The sequence below is a fragment of the Tachysurus vachellii genome, chromosome 9 (genome assembly GCF_030014155.1).
Source record: "Tachysurus vachellii isolate PV-2020 chromosome 9, HZAU_Pvac_v1, whole genome shotgun sequence".
Taxonomy (NCBI): domain Eukaryota; kingdom Metazoa; phylum Chordata; class Actinopteri; order Siluriformes; family Bagridae; genus Tachysurus; species Tachysurus vachellii.
The window spans coordinates 7,738,635-7,755,848 of record NC_083468.1 but is presented as its reverse complement, the minus strand read 5'-3'; the positions used below and the strand labels follow the sequence as shown (position 1 = coordinate 7,755,848).

The 17,214-nt window shown below is 41.6% G+C and overlaps 2 protein-coding genes across 3 annotated transcripts; one reads left to right on the top strand and one right to left on the bottom strand.

Moving 5' to 3' along the window:
- Positions 1-1,718: 1,718 nt before the first annotated feature.
- Positions 1,719-14,685, top strand: ints4 (integrator complex subunit 4). The gene is made up of 23 exons (XM_060877565.1): positions 1,719-1,875; positions 2,485-2,682; positions 2,811-2,928; positions 5,406-5,512; positions 5,712-5,915; positions 6,801-6,851; positions 6,938-7,026; positions 7,158-7,278; positions 7,385-7,456; positions 8,500-8,674; positions 8,766-8,971; positions 9,706-9,848; positions 9,956-10,071; positions 10,306-10,439; positions 10,529-10,695; positions 10,782-10,875; positions 11,176-11,256; positions 11,550-11,680; positions 12,269-12,328; positions 12,999-13,158; positions 13,275-13,418; positions 13,509-13,629; positions 14,342-14,685. The coding sequence occupies exons 1-23, from the start codon at positions 1,822-1,824 to the stop codon at positions 14,518-14,520; spliced, it is 2,925 nt and encodes a 974-aa protein (XP_060733548.1). The 5' UTR covers positions 1,719-1,821; the 3' UTR covers positions 14,521-14,685.
- aamdc (adipogenesis associated, Mth938 domain containing) lies at positions 14,604-16,970 on the bottom strand. Of its 2 annotated transcripts, none has more exons than XM_060877567.1 (4): positions 16,513-16,970; positions 16,148-16,293; positions 15,070-15,165; positions 14,604-14,969 (listed from the first exon to the last, which is right to left on the bottom strand). In XM_060877567.1, the coding sequence occupies exons 2-4, from the start codon at positions 16,277-16,279 to the stop codon at positions 14,829-14,831; spliced, it is 369 nt and encodes a 122-aa protein (XP_060733550.1). In that variant the 5' UTR covers positions 16,280-16,293; positions 16,513-16,970; the 3' UTR covers positions 14,604-14,828. The 2 variants fall into 2 exon arrangements, with proteins under 2 accessions (XP_060733550.1, XP_060733549.1); XM_060877566.1 differs by lacking the exon at positions 16,513-16,970 and adding an exon at positions 16,430-16,461.
- Between the last annotated feature and the right edge of the window lie 244 nt (positions 16,971-17,214).

Genomic DNA, 17,214 nt, shown 5'->3' with positions numbered 1-17,214 from the left:
GGGAGGTCATTGGTTTGAATCCCAGGACCACCAAGTTGGCACTGCAGGGCCCCTGGGCAAGGCCCTTAACCCTCAATTGCTCTGGTGTATAAACTGAAATAAGACAATGTAAGTCACTCTGGATAAGAGTGTCTGCTAAATGCTGTAAATGTAAATTAGTAGTGATTGTGTCCTTTTCACATTTCAACCTGTGTACGAAGCCTTTTTTTAATCGATTGTTTATATTAAAAATTTTTGTTTATTGTAACACTATTAAATAGACAGAATACATCAGCTTAACTGGCTAATTATGCCACATGCACCAAATTCAGATATGTTGTAGACCCTGGTCTCTTTTCTAAGCGATCCGAGTTCCAGTACTCACGGTACCGGGTCTCAAAATGGCCTTTTTTTTTGCCATAGACACCCATTATAAACTTTAAAATGTTTATAACTCGGTAAGCTTTCAATCTATCTACACCAAACTCGGCCAGCTTCTTTAGGGTGGACAAAGTTTTTAATTGGTATACTGACTGGCCTTTCGGGTTTCCCACAGCTCTGTCCCAAATATATGCAAAATCAAAAACACTTTCCATAACATTGACATATCAAAACACTCAGAACAATAAGGGGAGCTTCCTCACAGGTATTCTGATGACGTCACGTTACGTCACGTACAGCCCCGCCCCAAAATAAAAAATGACCACATAATGGACATGTGACATATCAAAACACTCAGCACAATGAGGTTAACTGCTTCACGGGTATTCAGGTGACGTCACATGCTCGTATACGCTCTTCTCCAAAAGTATTGGCACCCCAGCATACTAGCCTTTGGGAATACTTGCTCCGACAAGCCAACATCAAAGTTTGTCACGACGAACTTTACAAATCAATTTTTTCTTTTTAGTCTTTTTTTTTTTCTGAAAATGAGCAAGAATAATGTGATGTGTTCAAGTGACTCATCAGTAAGAAACGACTCTTCCACATCCCAACAATGTTGAGACGCTCAGATTATTTCAGTGGAAGCATTTTTCAACTACACCGCCCTTCTAGAGTTAAAACATTGCACCAGCATCTATCTAAAAAGACCGCCGTGTCAAGGTGTCAAGAGCCGACTGAAAGAGCCGACTCACTTGTGAACCACACATCACTACGATCTGACTTTTAAATGACATTAACGTGGGCTATTCTCGTGTCTATTTGGGTCTTTTTACGGTTCATTTATACGTCGTGTGTTTTTTGTTTTACATTATCGCTTTGCGGGGGGCACGGTGGCTTAGTGGTTAGCATGTTCGCCTCACACCTCCAGGGTGGGGGTTCGATTCCCGCCTCCGCCTTGTGTGTGTGGAGTTTGCATGTTCTCCCCGTGCCTCGGGGGTTTCCTCCGGGTATTCCGGTTTCCTCCCCCGGTCCAAAGACATGCATGGTAGGTTGATTGGCATCTCTGGAAAATTGTCTGTAGTGTGTGATTGCGTGAGTGAATGAGAGTGTGTGTGTGTGTGCGCCCTGCGATGGGTTGGCACTCCGTCCAGGGTGTATCCTGCCTTGATGCCCTATGACGCCTGAGATAGGCACAGGCTCCCCGTGACCCGAGGTAGTTCGGATAAGCGGTAGACAATGAATGAATGAATGAATGAATTATCGCTTTGCGTGTTTTAGATATATTTAATTTATACATTTTGAAGGAAATGTAATGTAAACGCTTACGCTTTTAGACGCTGGATGGCGCCATTTGTCGGTGCGAACAGAAGATAGGTGAAGAAGAAGGCGACGAAGAAGCTTTACGGCAAGTAAAATGAGACAAATATTCTAAGCACCGGTTCGCTTTTCGGTGTTATTATGGCTGCTCATCTAAAAAAGCGGGTTTACGAGGAATTTTCCAAAGTTGTGCAGGTGGGGAAAAAACTCATTAGCACCCACATGCTCTGCAAAATGGACTCTGTGTTAAACAAACGAGCCAACTGTTACTGCAAAGATAGCTATGTAGCTAAGCTAACACTGCCTAGCTTAGCTTAGCCTAGCTTAGCTTAGCTTAGCTGTTAGCGCCCTTAACCCTGTTCCCATTACATTTCTAACAGAAGTGTTTTATTAAAAGCATGACAACCCGAAAGTACTGTTCTTTGTTTCTGAGAGCTTTCATATACCATATATTCTGTCTTTACATCTCATACACAAGAGAGATGTCCATATAGTTATACTGCTGATCATTCATTTTCATATTTACCTTTTTATGGTTTAAATGTTTAATCCAAACCCCAATAACTCAAAAACATGTATAATGTATAATGTAATGTAACTCATGTATAATGTAACTCATGTATAATGTAAACCTGAATTTAATTCACTTTTTAAATAATAAATATTAGTATAGGTGTAAACATAATCTCTTACTAGAATAAACAAGCAGAATGCACTTGGAATTGCACCTTAATGAGTCTTTGTAATGTATAATACACAGTATTAGGACATTATTTTATTAACATGCCCCATCTTACTTTCCAGCAACAACCTCTTGAGGAGGTACCGGCTAAGAGGCTTCGTCTAACCAAGCCTAGTAAATCTGCTGCCCTTCATATTGACCTGTGCAAAGCCACCAGCCCCACAGATGCCCTGCAGTATCTCCTCCAGTTTGCTCGAAAACCAGTGGAGGCAGAAAGCGTTGAGGGTGTAGTGCGCATTCTTCTGGAGCACTATTATAAGGTAAGAGAAGTTAAGATAAGGGACAGTATTATGAAGTTTCTGACCAGACAAGTGTGACACGTCAGCATTTCAGCTTGTGCAATGTGGTCATTGTTAATGTCACGCTTCTGAATATTGTCATTTAACAGGAGGCTGATAACTCAGTCAGGCTGAAGATTGCCTCACTGCTCGGTCTGCTCTCCAAAACATCTGGTTTCTCCCCTGACTGCATTGTTGATGAAGTCATTAACACTCTGAATCATGACAGTAAGTGATTTCAGCGATTATCCCTGTCAGGTACTTGCTGAATACCTCCTAAAACATAAAGGAAATAATTTATTGCATCCACAATTAGGAAAAGTAATATTACTTTTATTGTGTACAAAATGTACAAAGACTGGCAACATATAAAAGTCCTTATGACGTCAGAGTTGGTGTTTGTGTGAGTATTGGAGATGCCTCATTTTAACCAGCAGGCTTACTACATAGGTAAGTTCCAGATATAGTATATAACAAGTTCTATATACACTTGTGGCCAGCATTTAGCTTATCCAGAGGTACTTACTTTTTTTTATACAACCGAACAATTGAGGGTTTAAAGGCCTTGCTCAGGGGCCCAACAAGCTTGGTGGACCTGGGATTGAACTCACAACCTTCCGATTGGTAGCCCAACACCTCAACCACCAGGCTACCACATGCCCCACTATTAACTATGCAACTGTTAAGCCACTGCTGAGTTTAGATTCAGTGCATGGTATGAAGTATCTTGAGTGCTTTTAGCTGTTGTGGAAATCACTCAAGTCCTTTGATGCATCCTGATTTGATGTTTCAGAAATGTGCTACATCAACATCTGGTATCAAATCATGACTTTCAGGAAAATCTCACCAAAAAAGTGGGTAGTGGGTGTTATTGTGACTCCTGCACATTTCTGGAAGTGCTCAGAAGTGATGAACACCATTCTTTTTTTCTGAGAAAGATTTTCCCTCAGTTGGTCCTTTGATGATGATAATGTTTGAGAGTGAAGTCTAACACTCCAGTTTAAAAAAAAAAACTGGGTTGAGATTTGGTGACTGTGAAGGCCATTTACATCTTCATCAAAACATTCCTTGAGGAATGGGATGGGATAATTGTGAGCAGAAGGAATTTCCAGTGACTCTTCTTTCAGGAAGAAGTGAATTCAAGCCGTGTCCCCACACCATAACAGAGCCACGTTTTCTCCTTTAATTATCATCTGCATTTATAGACAGAGAGCAGGAATTAATTCTGTTCTGCCTCTCTCTCAGTTAAACGTCTGTCTCCTTGCCACATTCCACTCTGTTGACTATGAAGCTTCAGTGACCAGGCCGCTTTCCTTTAACAACAGAAACATTGTTTGCTGTCAGTGAAAACTTTCAATGCACAAGCTCCAGTTACAGACTTTAGGAAGTTTTCTGTTTTTTCCTGTGGCTACATGGGTTACTACTTGTGTGTGTGTGTGTGTGTACACTTCAATGATAGGTTAGACTGGATTGGGATGTGGTAGCCTAGTGGTTAAGGTGGACATTCACTAAATTCCAGGGGTTTCGTTACCATGACGTAAAGTGGGCGTGTTTTTTGGAGGTCTTGGAAAAACGCCCTCTTTCAAAAAGAAAAAGAGCATACCTACGATGGATAATGAAGGACAAAACAGGTAGATTTTATATTATAAAAATATTATGCTTTATTATCTTACAGTTAAGCTATTTTCGAAAACAAATAAACAACCAAAAACTACGGTTAGGGTTAGGGTTAGATTATCAAATAAGCCATGCCTACCCGATGACGCATATATCATATACTCATATATCTGTTATATAAGTGCATCCCGGTTAAGGTGTTGAACTACTGATCGGAAGGTTGTGAGTTCAAATCCCAAATCCACGAAGTTGCCACTGCTGGGCAATTGTACCCTCAATTGTATGCTCAAATGCTCAGTTGTATAAATTGAAATAAAATGTAAGTCACTCTGGATAAGAGTGTCTGCTAAACGCTTTAGATGTAAATTATGTAAATGTAAATTATGGTCGAACCATTGAACACCCATTGATCTAACACACACACTTAGACTAATCTCTAAAGTCTCCAGGACTTAAACTAGGTGTGTTAAAGCAGTGAAAACACTCAAATGTGCAGGACAAGGGGTACTCCAGCACCAGGGTGGGTTGGGTAGCCATGTCTTGTCTGGAAGAACCTTCATGCTGACCTCTAGCCAGCAGCCCCCTATCATGCCATAGCAATTCTTCATCCATGACATGTGAAGTTTGTCAACTGCATTGTTTTAAACTACTGCTCACAATGCATCAAAGGACAACGTAAAACACTCAGAAATTGCTAGCTGCCCTCTTCCACATATATAGTCTCTCTAATGCCCACTAGTGGTTAATGGTGCTATGATATACAGGGCAGAGTGACTATGGCCAATTTTGCTGTCTTGGCAGGAAACCTTGATTTGTTTTCCTTGCTAGAGACTGCCAAATCCCAGAAATGTAAAAATATCGATTTATTTCTGTACGAATCAATGAAGACAGCTGACTCTCCTCCCTCAGTGCATTTGTTGTTGTCAGCTCCATTGTGAATTTGGAAAGTTTTTAGCTGTAATTTTGGCTCATTTAGTACGATGTATGTTTTAAATACTGACTCTTGAAAGAAAGCAACACTATGGATTGTAGGCCACATGTTTAGGTTGTTCTAGATTTATGAAGTATATGAAATTTCACGTTTTTAGAGTCTAACCAGGTGCTGGCCCAGTTGCTCGACACTCTACTGGTCATTGGCACACAGCTACCAGACAACATGGCAGTCACTCAGAGACTTTACGACGTGGCCTGCAAGGTAACACAGTTCCTGTTCTTTTGAGTAATGCGAATAACAATTTGAAGAATAAAGTGTTCCAATCCCAGTTAGTCTGTAGTATTTGTATTATTAATAACAATAGTATAATGGTAATTATAGTAATTGTCTTATTTTGTCATTTAAATCTCTACGATCTAAAACAACCCCAATTTTATAATCTACACCGGTTTTTTAACAGCACCTTCAAAGCACTTATTTTGGGGTACGCAATAAGTGTCTACAGCTCCTCGGCTGCTTGGGTTCTGTGGACAAACCTCCGAGTAAAGAGAGTGAGGCAGCACCAGGCACTTCCACTGCACCCCTAAGGGACGTCCAGAGTCTCATCAGTGACTACTTCAATGACCAGGACCCCCGGGTTCGCACAGCGGCCATTAAAGCTATGGTGAGCCTCATTAGCCTTGCGTTAAAGGAAATACATTAAAGTGATCCAGAGTTTGTACGCTGATAGTATTTATATATGAATTTGGTATTTAAATGTTTGTTCTACTCAGATAGCTGAGTTTCTACAGTGATGTTTAATATTCAAGGCTATTCAAGACTGCATTTGAAGTTATTAAATTTACTGCAAAGTGGGGAAAAAGAAGCTAATACGTCAATGTTGACCAATCAAAAACATTCATGTTGCTTGGACGTCATATGCTGAACTCAGTCCTGAGATCTTCCTGATATTCTGAGTAAGATTTCAGAGTCGAAGGGCATTTTCTTTCATTTCTTTTCCCCCTTTATCTCTTTTTTCACTTCATGGACAAAATTATGGCAAATAAATGTTATTGGCTAAATACTGGGTTTCATCACATCTGATTTCCTGGAAATCCTAGATACGTCACGTTTGCATTTATTTACGTAAAATCGTAAAGTACGTAAAATCAGTATTTTTGAGATTTGTGTTAAGGATTCAGCTCAAGTGGATAAGGCTCTGGGTTGTTGGGGTTCAAGCCCCAGCACTGCCAAACTGCTACTGTTGGGCCCTTAAGCAAGGCCCTTAACCCTTTCTGGCTGACCCTGTGCTCTGACCCCAACCTCCAACGTTGGGATATGTGAAGAAAGAACTTCACTGTGCTGTAACGTCTAAGGGACAAATCAAATAAAGGCTTTTTCTTCTGACTTAGAAATTGGCAAGTCATGGAAATGTATAAAATAAAAAAAGAGTTTTTATTGAATGTGATGTGTTTATAATAAATAAATATTTAGATATTTTGTCAATATGCAACCTCGGTAAAGTGAAGACTGTAGAGTGTTTGACTGAGTTCTTTTTATGTGTCGTCAGCTGCAACTACATGAAAGAGGAATGAAGCTCCAGCAGACGATCTACAACCAGGTAAAACCAGGTCTATTACTTAATTATTATTATAGATTATTTTTTTTAAATGCACGTTCCGAACCGATTTGCCTTTTGTCCCGCAGGCCTGCAAGCTCTTGAGCGACGACTATGAGCAAGTGCGCTCAGCCGCCGTGCAGATGGTGTGGGTGCTAAGCCAGCTTTACCCTGAGAGGTTTACTAATGCATCAATTTCTTACCGTGTCATGAATACACAATTCATCGAGATTTATACATTTTGGTTTGCTCCATTTTCTGTACGGAAGAAGGTAATGTCTTGTTCTCCCCCTCCACAACGTCATGCAGCATCGTCCCTATTCCGTCTTCCAACGAGGAGATCCGGCTGATCGATGACTCTTTTGGGAAGATCTGCCACATGGTTAGCGATGGCTCCTGGGTCGTGCGAGTGCAGGCTGCCAAGTTGTTGGTGCGTTGTTGTTCTTTGTTTTGTTTTGTTTTTTTGAGTGATATTTTAGCGAGGCTTGTCCTGTATTCACTGAATATTTATTTTGTAACCCGTTTGTGTTGTTCAGGGCTCTATGAAGCAGGTGAGCCCACACTTCCTGGAGCAGACGCTGGACAAGAAGCTGATGTCCGATCTCAGGGTATGGACACATTTATAGTGTTACCATGGTGTCATTTCTTCCTGTGTTGAGCTGTAGTGCCTTTTTTATGATACAAACAGATTTTTGTTTAGTGTGTGCAAAATGTCTGGTTTATAAACTGGATTCCCACAAAACGAAAGAGATTAAAAAAAAAAAAATTCCGACGAAATATTCAGCGTGATATGAAAAAAAAAGTATCTGGTTAATTGCACACTGTAAAAGAGAGTGAGTTAAATTATATTGATGTGGGGAGCACGGTGACTAAGTGGTTAGCACGTTTGCCTCACACCTCCAGGGTCGGGGTTCGATTCCCGCCTCTGCCTTGTGTGTGTGGAGTTTGCATGTTCTCCCCGTGCCTCGGGGGTTTCCTCCGGGTACTCCGGTTTCCTCCCCCGGTCCAAAGACATGCATGGTAGGTTGATTGGCATCTCTGGGAAATTGTCCGTAGTGTGTGATTGCGTGAGTGAATGAGAGTGTGTGTGTGTGTGCGCCCTGCGATGGGTTGGCACTCCGTCCAGGGTGTATCCTGCCTTGATGCCCGATGACGCCTGAGATAGGCACAGGCTCCCCGTGACCCGAGGTAGTTCGGATAAGCGGTAGAAGATGAATGAATGAATGAATATTGATGTTTTATTTGTAGATCATTACGTAGTACAACAGTAAAATATGCTTAGGAATAAGCTTAATACTTTTATTTCCTATGACAATAGTAAATGAATTTGACTAGATTCAAGATATTAAGACCTGCTATTAAGTCATTTTTTGCACCTTGTTTCATTTTGCAGTGTAGACAGCTCAGTTTTGTCTCCATACAGTGTGTTGTAGCTACACCAGAAAGCTACTAGCTTTGATCATCAGAGAGCCGTAATACCATCGTTGTGTTCAGAGCATTAGAAACAGTAGTAACAGCGGCTTCCGCATAGAACACGATTTATCTGATGAGCAGCCGTCTACCAAATGGAGCCCAGGAAAAGTGAAATGTATTTCGGAGTGTCCTTGCAGCTCTGTTGATTATAGGCCCATGTCTGCTCTTCACGCGTTAGAGAAAGCGCACAGCTCACGAGCGAGCCAAAGAGCTCTACGCTTCCGGAGAATTCTCCTCAGGCCGGAGATGGGCGGACGACGCTCCCAGAGAGAAAGTGGACACGTCTGGTGTAAACCTGATCGACTCCGGTGCCTGTGGAGCTTTTGTGCATGGACTTGAAGACGAGATGTACGGTGCGTATCCTAGCTTTAATAAGGTCTTCATCACGTCACGGTACACGTCGTTCGAAGAAATCTCCATCGACGTGCACGTGTGTCTTTGCAGAAGTGCGGATCGCAGCCGTGGAGGCCTTGTGTTCTCTGGCTCTGTCCTCTCCCAGCTTTGCAGAGAAGTGCCTGGACTTCCTGGTGGACATGTTTAATGACGAAATCGAGGAGGTGAGACTGCAGTCCATCCACGTGTTGCGACAGATCTCCACTCACATCACGCTTCGTGAGGACCAGCTGGACACAGTGCTCGCCGTGCTCGAGGTACATTAAACCCAGAATACGCAAGAATTCCCAGTGTGCTTATTCTGGATTCTGATTGGTCAGAAGGTGTTGATTATTTATTACCTCAGTACTGCAGTATACTTTTATTTTTTTCTATTGTACTAGTTTACACAGCGTCTTGTACAGGGAAAAGATAAAAACATGATAGAATGTTTTCATTCATTAAAAAAAACCTTACATTATTACATTCTACCTAAGGAATAAATCATGAAGACAAACACTCTTAAAGAAAAATGATCAGTGACGGGGTGTGTAATGCAGCATGATATTACAGTAACGTTGATAACAACAATTATTATTTATTAAAGTTACATTGGTTTCTCTTACCACCTAAATGATATAACCAGTTATACCTTTATCACCTTTTCTTGAAGCTATTAATAAATAAACAGCTTGTTGTGTTGCCAAGAAATCGTAGATTAAACTCCTCTTTTTCGGACGACATTCACGTAGTGGAAAACCTACCGACTGTTACAAAGCACCGACAATGAAAACTCCTTGGCGATTTTTTTAAACATAAAATAAGTCATTCATATTTTTGTGCAACAGATTTAAACAGATTTAAAATAAGGAGACTCTTAAAGCAATACGGTTTATTTATTGTTGACTTTATTTTGTAATATGTGTATTAACATAATAATATCTAAAATCATCAGTAATCATTAGCTTTTGGCTGATTTTGTAATTAAGGAACGTTGTTGTCTCGAGTTTAGGATTCATCACGGGACATCCGAGAGGCCCTTCATGAGCTGCTGTGCTACACGAACGTCTCGACCAAAGAGTGCATCCAGCTGGCTCTGCTGGAGCTGCTGAAGAACCTCGCCAAGTATCCGACCGACCGTAACTCGGTGTGGAAGTGAGTGCAGGTTTCTGTAACGCAGTCGAATTAGCACTAACCAGTGATCCGTGTAGGTTTTTAAACACACCTCTTGCACCTCATCTTTCTTCATTTCACCCCGACAGGTGTTTGAAGTTCCTCGGAGCTCGTCACCCCACTCTGGTGTTGCCCATTGTCCCTGAGCTCTTGAGCACACACCCTTATTTCGACACCCCAGAGCCGGACATGGACGATCCTGCGTGTATCCTGAACCAATTTGTTTACTAAAAGGAGAGAAATGTACAGAAGATGTATAAAAAAGAAAAAATTGTTTTCTGTCTAGAGTATTTTGGTAAGTGTATTTGTTTTACTTTGCAGCACAGATCGCATCCTGTTCTATGGCAAAAGAACTTTAATTATGGGTTGAAAATAAATCAAAACAAAACACAATTCATAGCCCTTAGATGGTGATTTTTCCTGATATGAGTTTCATCAGACATTGCCGTTTTAGTGCTGGTGTTTAATGCAGCGACGTCTTGTCCCACCATGCCAGCCCTGTTCTCAGACCACACGTTCCGGCACTACGCATACCTACGTGACAGCCTCTCGCACCTCGTGCCTCAGCTCAGGGTGAGATCCTGAACCTTTTTTTTTTTTTACAGTATTTTTCTTATCGTGTCTTTGTCCTTCTCTTCGTTTAACCTTTTCTCCGCTTTCAGTTACCAGGCAGGAAGCAGGCGGCGGGTCTGGGCTCGGAGTCATCAGGAATGGAGCCCTGCAGCCTGGACTCAGCGCAGCAGTTCCTCCAGGAGAGCTTGACTCGAGTCAGCAATCTGCAGAACCTGGACTCAACTGGAGCTCAGGACCTGCTTGACTTTACCATCAGGTCTGAAACACTGTGTTACACTCAGTCTCCTGTGGTTATTTGACTGAATGGTGTGCTGAGGTTTATCTGGTCTCTTCTTCACACAGAGACTTGCAGAGGCTCGGGATGCTGCAGACGGAGCTGGCTGGATCTGCGGATTTTTGCGCAACATACCTGCACTGTCAACTTCTACTTATGAAGGTGCCTTTATCATGTCACATGAATGAAATTTATACAGCCCTAAGCTCTGGGATTCTGTAAAGGCATGAGAAACAGACTGCTTTTACGATCTCTTTGTATTTTATATTTTTACACTTCATTTTAAAACTCTGCATTCAAGCATTCTGTGGAAATTGTACAAATTATAAAATATATTAGTCTCTATATTAGTCTCGGCTGACACAGTGAACCAAAGTGCTTGGGCAGTGAATAACACCAATGTTGTTGTTTTTTTTTACAACAAATTTATTTCATATTTATTTATTCATTTTTATATCTCAGGCTCTACAAGAGAAGTTGTGGAACATGGCTGTGCCTCTGTGTCTGAAACAGAATGCCATGGCATCAACTGCTGCACAGCAGGTACACACACACACACACACACACACACACACACACACACACAATGTGTGTAGATGGTTCTATTCAGTTTTTTGCCTGAATCTGCCTCAGACTGAACAAAATGAAGCTGAATGTAAACAAATATAAATGGTTCTTTTTATGTTGATTATACCGTATTTCATTGTACTTTGTAATTTGCCTTGTACTCCTACAATGACAAAGTTGAACCTTTCCTCACTTTAGGTTGATCTTCTGTATTTCCTCTTTCTCTCTTCTCTCTTTTGTCTGTGTGTGTGTGTGCGTGTGTGTGTTAGGTCCTAGATGAGACATATAAGTTGGAATTCCTATACAGCGGACTGGAGACACGTCATGTGGCAACTATACATAATGTGCGACTGCAAGCCAAGGCACTACAACTTGTTCTTAATTCCCGCACCAAAAGAGGGTCTGTACTGCGCACACACACACACACACACACACACACACACACACACACACAAAGACAGGAGAGTATGCATTTACAATCCTGTATATGGACAGTGTTAACGCAGCCACAGTTCAGTGTAATTCAATGCTATACAAATAGAAATTGCTATGCAAACATTGTGACAAAAATAAAAGGTATTCATTTTGAGGCCTGAGAAACTGGAGCTGAAAGGAAAGGCTGTATCTGACAACAGCATTCATTCATCGTCAATACTTCAATAAATGATTCGTCCTGCTCAGGGCTGTTGTGGTTTAAATGACATTTATGTAACCAATGAAGTTCATTAGAAATGATTGTGGGTAGGATTTAACTCATTCTTCTCCATGGGGGATTGGGAAAAACAGAGAGAAGCACAATGCCAAGGAAGTTTCATTTCCTTCACTGATTCAGAGCCCCATGGACCGATTCAGTCACCATCAGCTCCTATTTTACCATAATACAGCCTGTCGTGTGTCGATGCAGCTTTATGGTCAATATTCTAAAATAACATCTGTAAAAAAATTGGTTGTGACCAGAGAATCATTCTGACCCACTTTTCCTTCCTAGGGTTGAGCCTCTTCTCGGATCGTGTGAGAAGTTCCTACAGGAAGTGGAATCCTTCCAAAGGTATACGTGACGGGAATATGATGATCACAGCTGTGATTTTTTTTTCTCTGTTTATTCTCAGCACTGACTGGTGAGGTGGGATGCTAACTTGTACATAGCAACGCTCACTATTTGTCTAGCTACAAAATTCCACCTGACCACAGATAATAAAATGACCAATGAGTGTAGCAACAAGGTAGGTGAGCATGTAGGTCTGGCTGGTTGGTGACTGTGATTGTTTTAACAGAAGTAATTAAGTGTATGGAATTTATTTTCAGTAACAACACCTATATGGGGTCTCCAGGGCAAAATATTTCTATTAATGCGCCTATCAGTTCAACAGCTGTACGGTGGACAAAAATGATATTACCTTTGATAAGGTGACGTTTTCTGTGAGGAGACATTTATATAGCTTACTTAAACACTTTCTAACAGGCAGTAAGTTCTAACACTGGAGTCTTTAGGATCGAGGAGGTTTCTTGGTGACAAGCTGCATTTTCCTCCTTATTAACTTTGAGAGAGGAAAAACAGGGAGGCTATGGAGGGAATGACTGGTTATGGCAGCTATAACAAGTGATGACAGGAACTAACCCTAATTCCATGCATTCAACTCATGATGCTTAACATCATTCGCATGATCTTTTTGTTTCCCATTCCATCAGACCTAAACAGCCTTCTTTTGCCCGCACAGGCTCTTCATGACCGAGCTGCCCCACCTTCAGGACAGTTTTGTGGAGAAGCTTCTAGAACTGATGCCGAGACTCATAGCCTGCAAACCTCTGGATTTAGTAAAGATCCTCCAGACCACTCTGAGACATAACAGATTCACTCACCTCAAACTCCCGGAGCAGGTCTGTTCGTTCTGCATCAAAGTGGCATTTAGGAAGAAAAAAAAATTGTGCAGAACATAATATTTCTTACAGCCTCCCAGAACACTTCTAACTTTTTATTGTTTTGGGGTTTCCAGATCCACAGAGCTTCAGCTACGATAATTGAGCCGACAGGAGAGTCCGACAACCCGCTGCGGTTTACTTCTGGCTTAGTGCTGGGGTTAGACATCGATGCCACTCTGGAACACGTTCAAGACCCACAAGCTAAAGTTAAAGTGCAGGTCAGGGATAATTTATTGTTGAGTCATCATTAAGCAGGAATAATACAGTATCATTTCAAGTAGTAAACATGTTAAACGTCTTTTCTGTAGGTTCTCTACCCAGATGGACAGTCGCACATAATTCACCCCAAGCCTGGAGATTTTAGGACACCAGGACCAGGAAGGACACGGCTCATCACTCAGGTGTATCTATCCCATACTGCCTGGACAGGTGAGACTATTCTCATTACTTGCCTGGAATGTAGTCCATTACTTGTGGAATGACCTGTCCATATTATTGAGTATAATGAGTTGCAACCCACTGCTCAGCATAACTCATTTTTTTTTAAAGCTCATGTTCCTGCACTTTGTGATTTAATTTGGAAAAGTGATGTTTAAAAAAAAATCCCTGCTTGTTTATTTGGTAAACATGTAATCAATACTGATGATTATCCTCATTACCAATCAGAGTTAATGTCATTTTAGCAAATTGTGAAAAATTATAGCATGGATACTCCATGTTGTTGTTTTTTTTTTTTTGTCTATATGGATTTCGTTAACGTGCTTTTTTAACAAAAAGAGATAAATCCCATGCTCGTGTGAGTTTATTAAGGCATACAAGATGAAACCCTAGCAGCCACATTGATATAAATAGAATTGCATCTAGGCTGGAGAAGGTAGTTCTTGCCAGAATGTGTGGGAGTCAAGCCATTTCTCTAGTACACAGAGAGAGTAGTGAAATATTTGTTCAAACAAAAAACATCATAATAATGAAGCCCTGAAAACCATAAATATATTGTGTTAGTGGTGTGTAGACTGCAGTAGACTAGTAGGAATTTCAACACCATGTACAAGGATATGACCAGGATAAAGCGGTCACTAAAGACGGATGAACGAAATAATTTCCTTAAAGACGACTTCTTGCTTTCTCTTCTTCTTCTCAGAGCCGTCTCAGATCGAGGTGCAGTTGCTCCTGGCCTACAGCAGTAAACTGGCAGTGCACAAACCAGCCTGGGACGAGAGCACAGAAAGCCTGCCAACTACCGAAAGCTCAATCGAGGGCACCATCACCCTCAGCAAGCCTGTCAAGGTCTTCGTCATGCCGAAACCTGCTCGGCGCTGACCTGGGACAGACATTAAGAGACAAATCTGTAGGAGGAAAATTGCCTCCCAGCTGAACCGAGCTGCAACAAATGAATCAACAGCTTGTTTTGGTTAACACTGAATTTATTTTGGCAGAAAATATTGATCTGTAGTTTTTCCATATAATAAAACCTTGTATTTTGTATGTTGTAATAACTGCCATTTCTAAAGAACTAAAGCATATTTTAACAACCTTTCCGTAGAAACTAAATAACAAACGGTAGTAAATTGCTTTAGATTTTTAACATGCAGCCAAGAAGTAAGGCACCGTACATCGGCTCGACATCTTCAGCAAGTGGAATGGAAAACTCCTCCCACTTTAGCCCCCTGTCCTGCAAGGTTGTTGTACTCTTTCACAGCCTTCTCCGTCTGCAGTACCTTTACTTCCACTCCCTGTTTCTTCACATGTTCCACTGTGGATGGAGGCACCTGTGGCAGCAAGACATAACCATTTATCCAGTTTTCACTTTAGAGTACTAATATCTTATTATTTATCTGGTTATATTTTAAGACTGATCATTGAAATCACCTGTAACGCTTCACTCATTCCTCTTCCTATGACCAGTGTCTGAACTCCTTTCCTCAGGATTTCCTCCAGGTCGGCTGGCTGGACCCCTGGATAGTGCTGAGAAATGTAGGGCGTTTAGTATAGCGCATTTGGGAGTTTATGGTATACAAATAGTTTTAAATGTAATTTCCTTTTTTTCTGTAGCAAAGCATTTTTATCATTTAGCATCAAGAATTCTCTCTCACTCACTCATTTTCTACCGCTTATCCGAACTACCTCGGGTCACGGGGAGCCTGTGCCTATCTCAGGCGTCATCGGGCATCAAGGCAGGATACACCCTGGACGGAGTGCCAACCCATCGCAGGGCACACACACACACTCTCATTCACTTGTGCAATCACACACTACGGACAATTTTTCCAGAGATGCCAATCAACCTACCATGCATGTCTTTGGACCAGGGGAGGAAACCGGAGTACCCGGAGGAAACCCACGAGGCAAGGGAAGAACATGCAAACTCCACACACACAAGGCGGAGGTGGGAATCGAACCCCCAACCCTGGAGGTGTGAGGCGAACATGCTAACCACTTTGGGGCATGTGGTAGATTAGTGGTTAAGGTGTTGGGCTACCAATTGGAAGGATGCGAGTTCGATCCCAGGTCCACTAAGCGGTCACTGTTGGGCCCCTGAGGGAGACCCTTAACCCTCAATTGCTCAGTTGTATATTAAAAAAGGAGATAATGCAAGTTGCTCTGGATAAGGGTGTCTGCTAAATGCTTGAAATGTAAACGCTTCGGTGCCCTGAAATTTACTACACTCTACATGCAAGCAGATCATACAGCTGTTGAGATGTTAATCTTGCCTGTTATATTTGTTGGCTTTTTTTCTCTAGTAGTAGCTTTTTGCTTCGCCATGCCTTCGGATTTAGTTCGTAAGGCAGCAAGTGAGAAAAAACAACTCTCACAATATCGCCCCTTTAAATATAACTACCCTCTCCAAGAGGTGGCATCTGAGTAGGGGCTTTTCTGGTGTTGACTGAAATGCACCAGTGCTGAAAGAGGAAAGGTCTGTTTAATGTTGGGGTTTTTTTGCACTCACATCTGTCCCAGTCTCTCTCCAGTCCCATTCCCGACTACCACCTGGCCACACCTTACAGTCTTTATAGGAAGAGGAACATCCTTTGACCTTCATGTGGCCCCAGGACACAGACTGGATCTCAGGAGATGACATGAATGTGTTATTTCCTGTAAATGAAAACAAAAAAAATTGAAATATTCTCTTTAATATAAATATTCTAGACTTGAGTTATCTAATCATAAGACTAGACCATCAAAACAGGACAGAGCTTTGTACAACATGTATTGTTTACTCCAGCTTTACCTTTCTGGATAGACTCAAACTCGTGGACTGACAACATATAATAATAATAAATATGGCTTTGACAACAAACCACGCCCACTCACTTCGTCATATGATCAGCATCCAATCAAGTGCTTCTTCACCGACCCAATTACCTTTAGAGGCTAACAAACGACTTATAACAGTTAAAGTACCAGTTCCTGCTTGATACTGTAAATACGATATCGCTATACTATAATTATATAACGACGCGATTACTTTAATCCTGCTGATAATTGTGATTAATCGTTCCTTTCAATAGCTAGCTAACTACGTACAGTCAAAGTGCCCGGATGTGAAAACACCGTCTCACGACTCTCGCGTTGGATTATGGGACTTGTAGTTTAAACGAACAGACTACAAATTTTTAAAATCTTTACCATTTCAGATCCGATCGAAACATTTACTTTTCTTAACACGGCTTTTTCATAGCATAACAAACCCAGGAACATTTCATCCCACGAAACGAATCGGTATTAGTAATAATAGGCGTATAGTGTAGCTTTTTTCATCGCGTTGGAAATTTACTTCCGGCACCGGCGATGACGTAGGGACACACCTATGGATTCTATTGGTCATAAATAATGACACAGGCGGCAAGCGGATTGGACGGATCCACAGCGCGCCGGTCGTAGCGCAGGAAGGCGGGGTTTATTAATATACCGGTGGGAGAAAGAACACGCCCACTTGGAGACGGCATGGTTTCCATCCTCTTCCTAGTCAGCACGGGTTCATAAGACTAATTTATCATCATCATCATTAATACA

Excerpts from the sequence above, each read along its gene's own strand:
- aamdc (XM_060877567.1), bottom strand. The coding sequence starts at position 16,279 with ATGTCATCTCCTGAGATCCAGTCTGTGTCCTGGGGCCACATGAAGGTC. Across the intron at positions 15,166-16,147 it reads GGAGAGAGACTGGGACAGAT|CACTATCCAGGGGTCCAGCC; the intron begins GTGAGTGCAAAA and ends TACATTTCTCAG. Across the intron at positions 14,970-15,069 it reads GAATGAGTGAAGCGTTACAG|GTGCCTCCATCCACAGTGGA; the intron begins GTGATTTCAATG and ends TTGCTGCCACAG.
- ints4 (XM_060877565.1), top strand. The coding sequence starts at position 1,822 with ATGGCTGCTCATCTAAAAAAGCGGGTTTACGAGGAATTTTCCAAAGTT. Across the intron at positions 2,929-5,405 it reads TAACACTCTGAATCATGACA|AGTCTAACCAGGTGCTGGCC; the intron begins GTAAGTGATTTC and ends TCACGTTTTTAG. Across the intron at positions 13,159-13,274 it reads ACCTCAAACTCCCGGAGCAG|ATCCACAGAGCTTCAGCTAC; the intron begins GTCTGTTCGTTC and ends TGGGGTTTCCAG.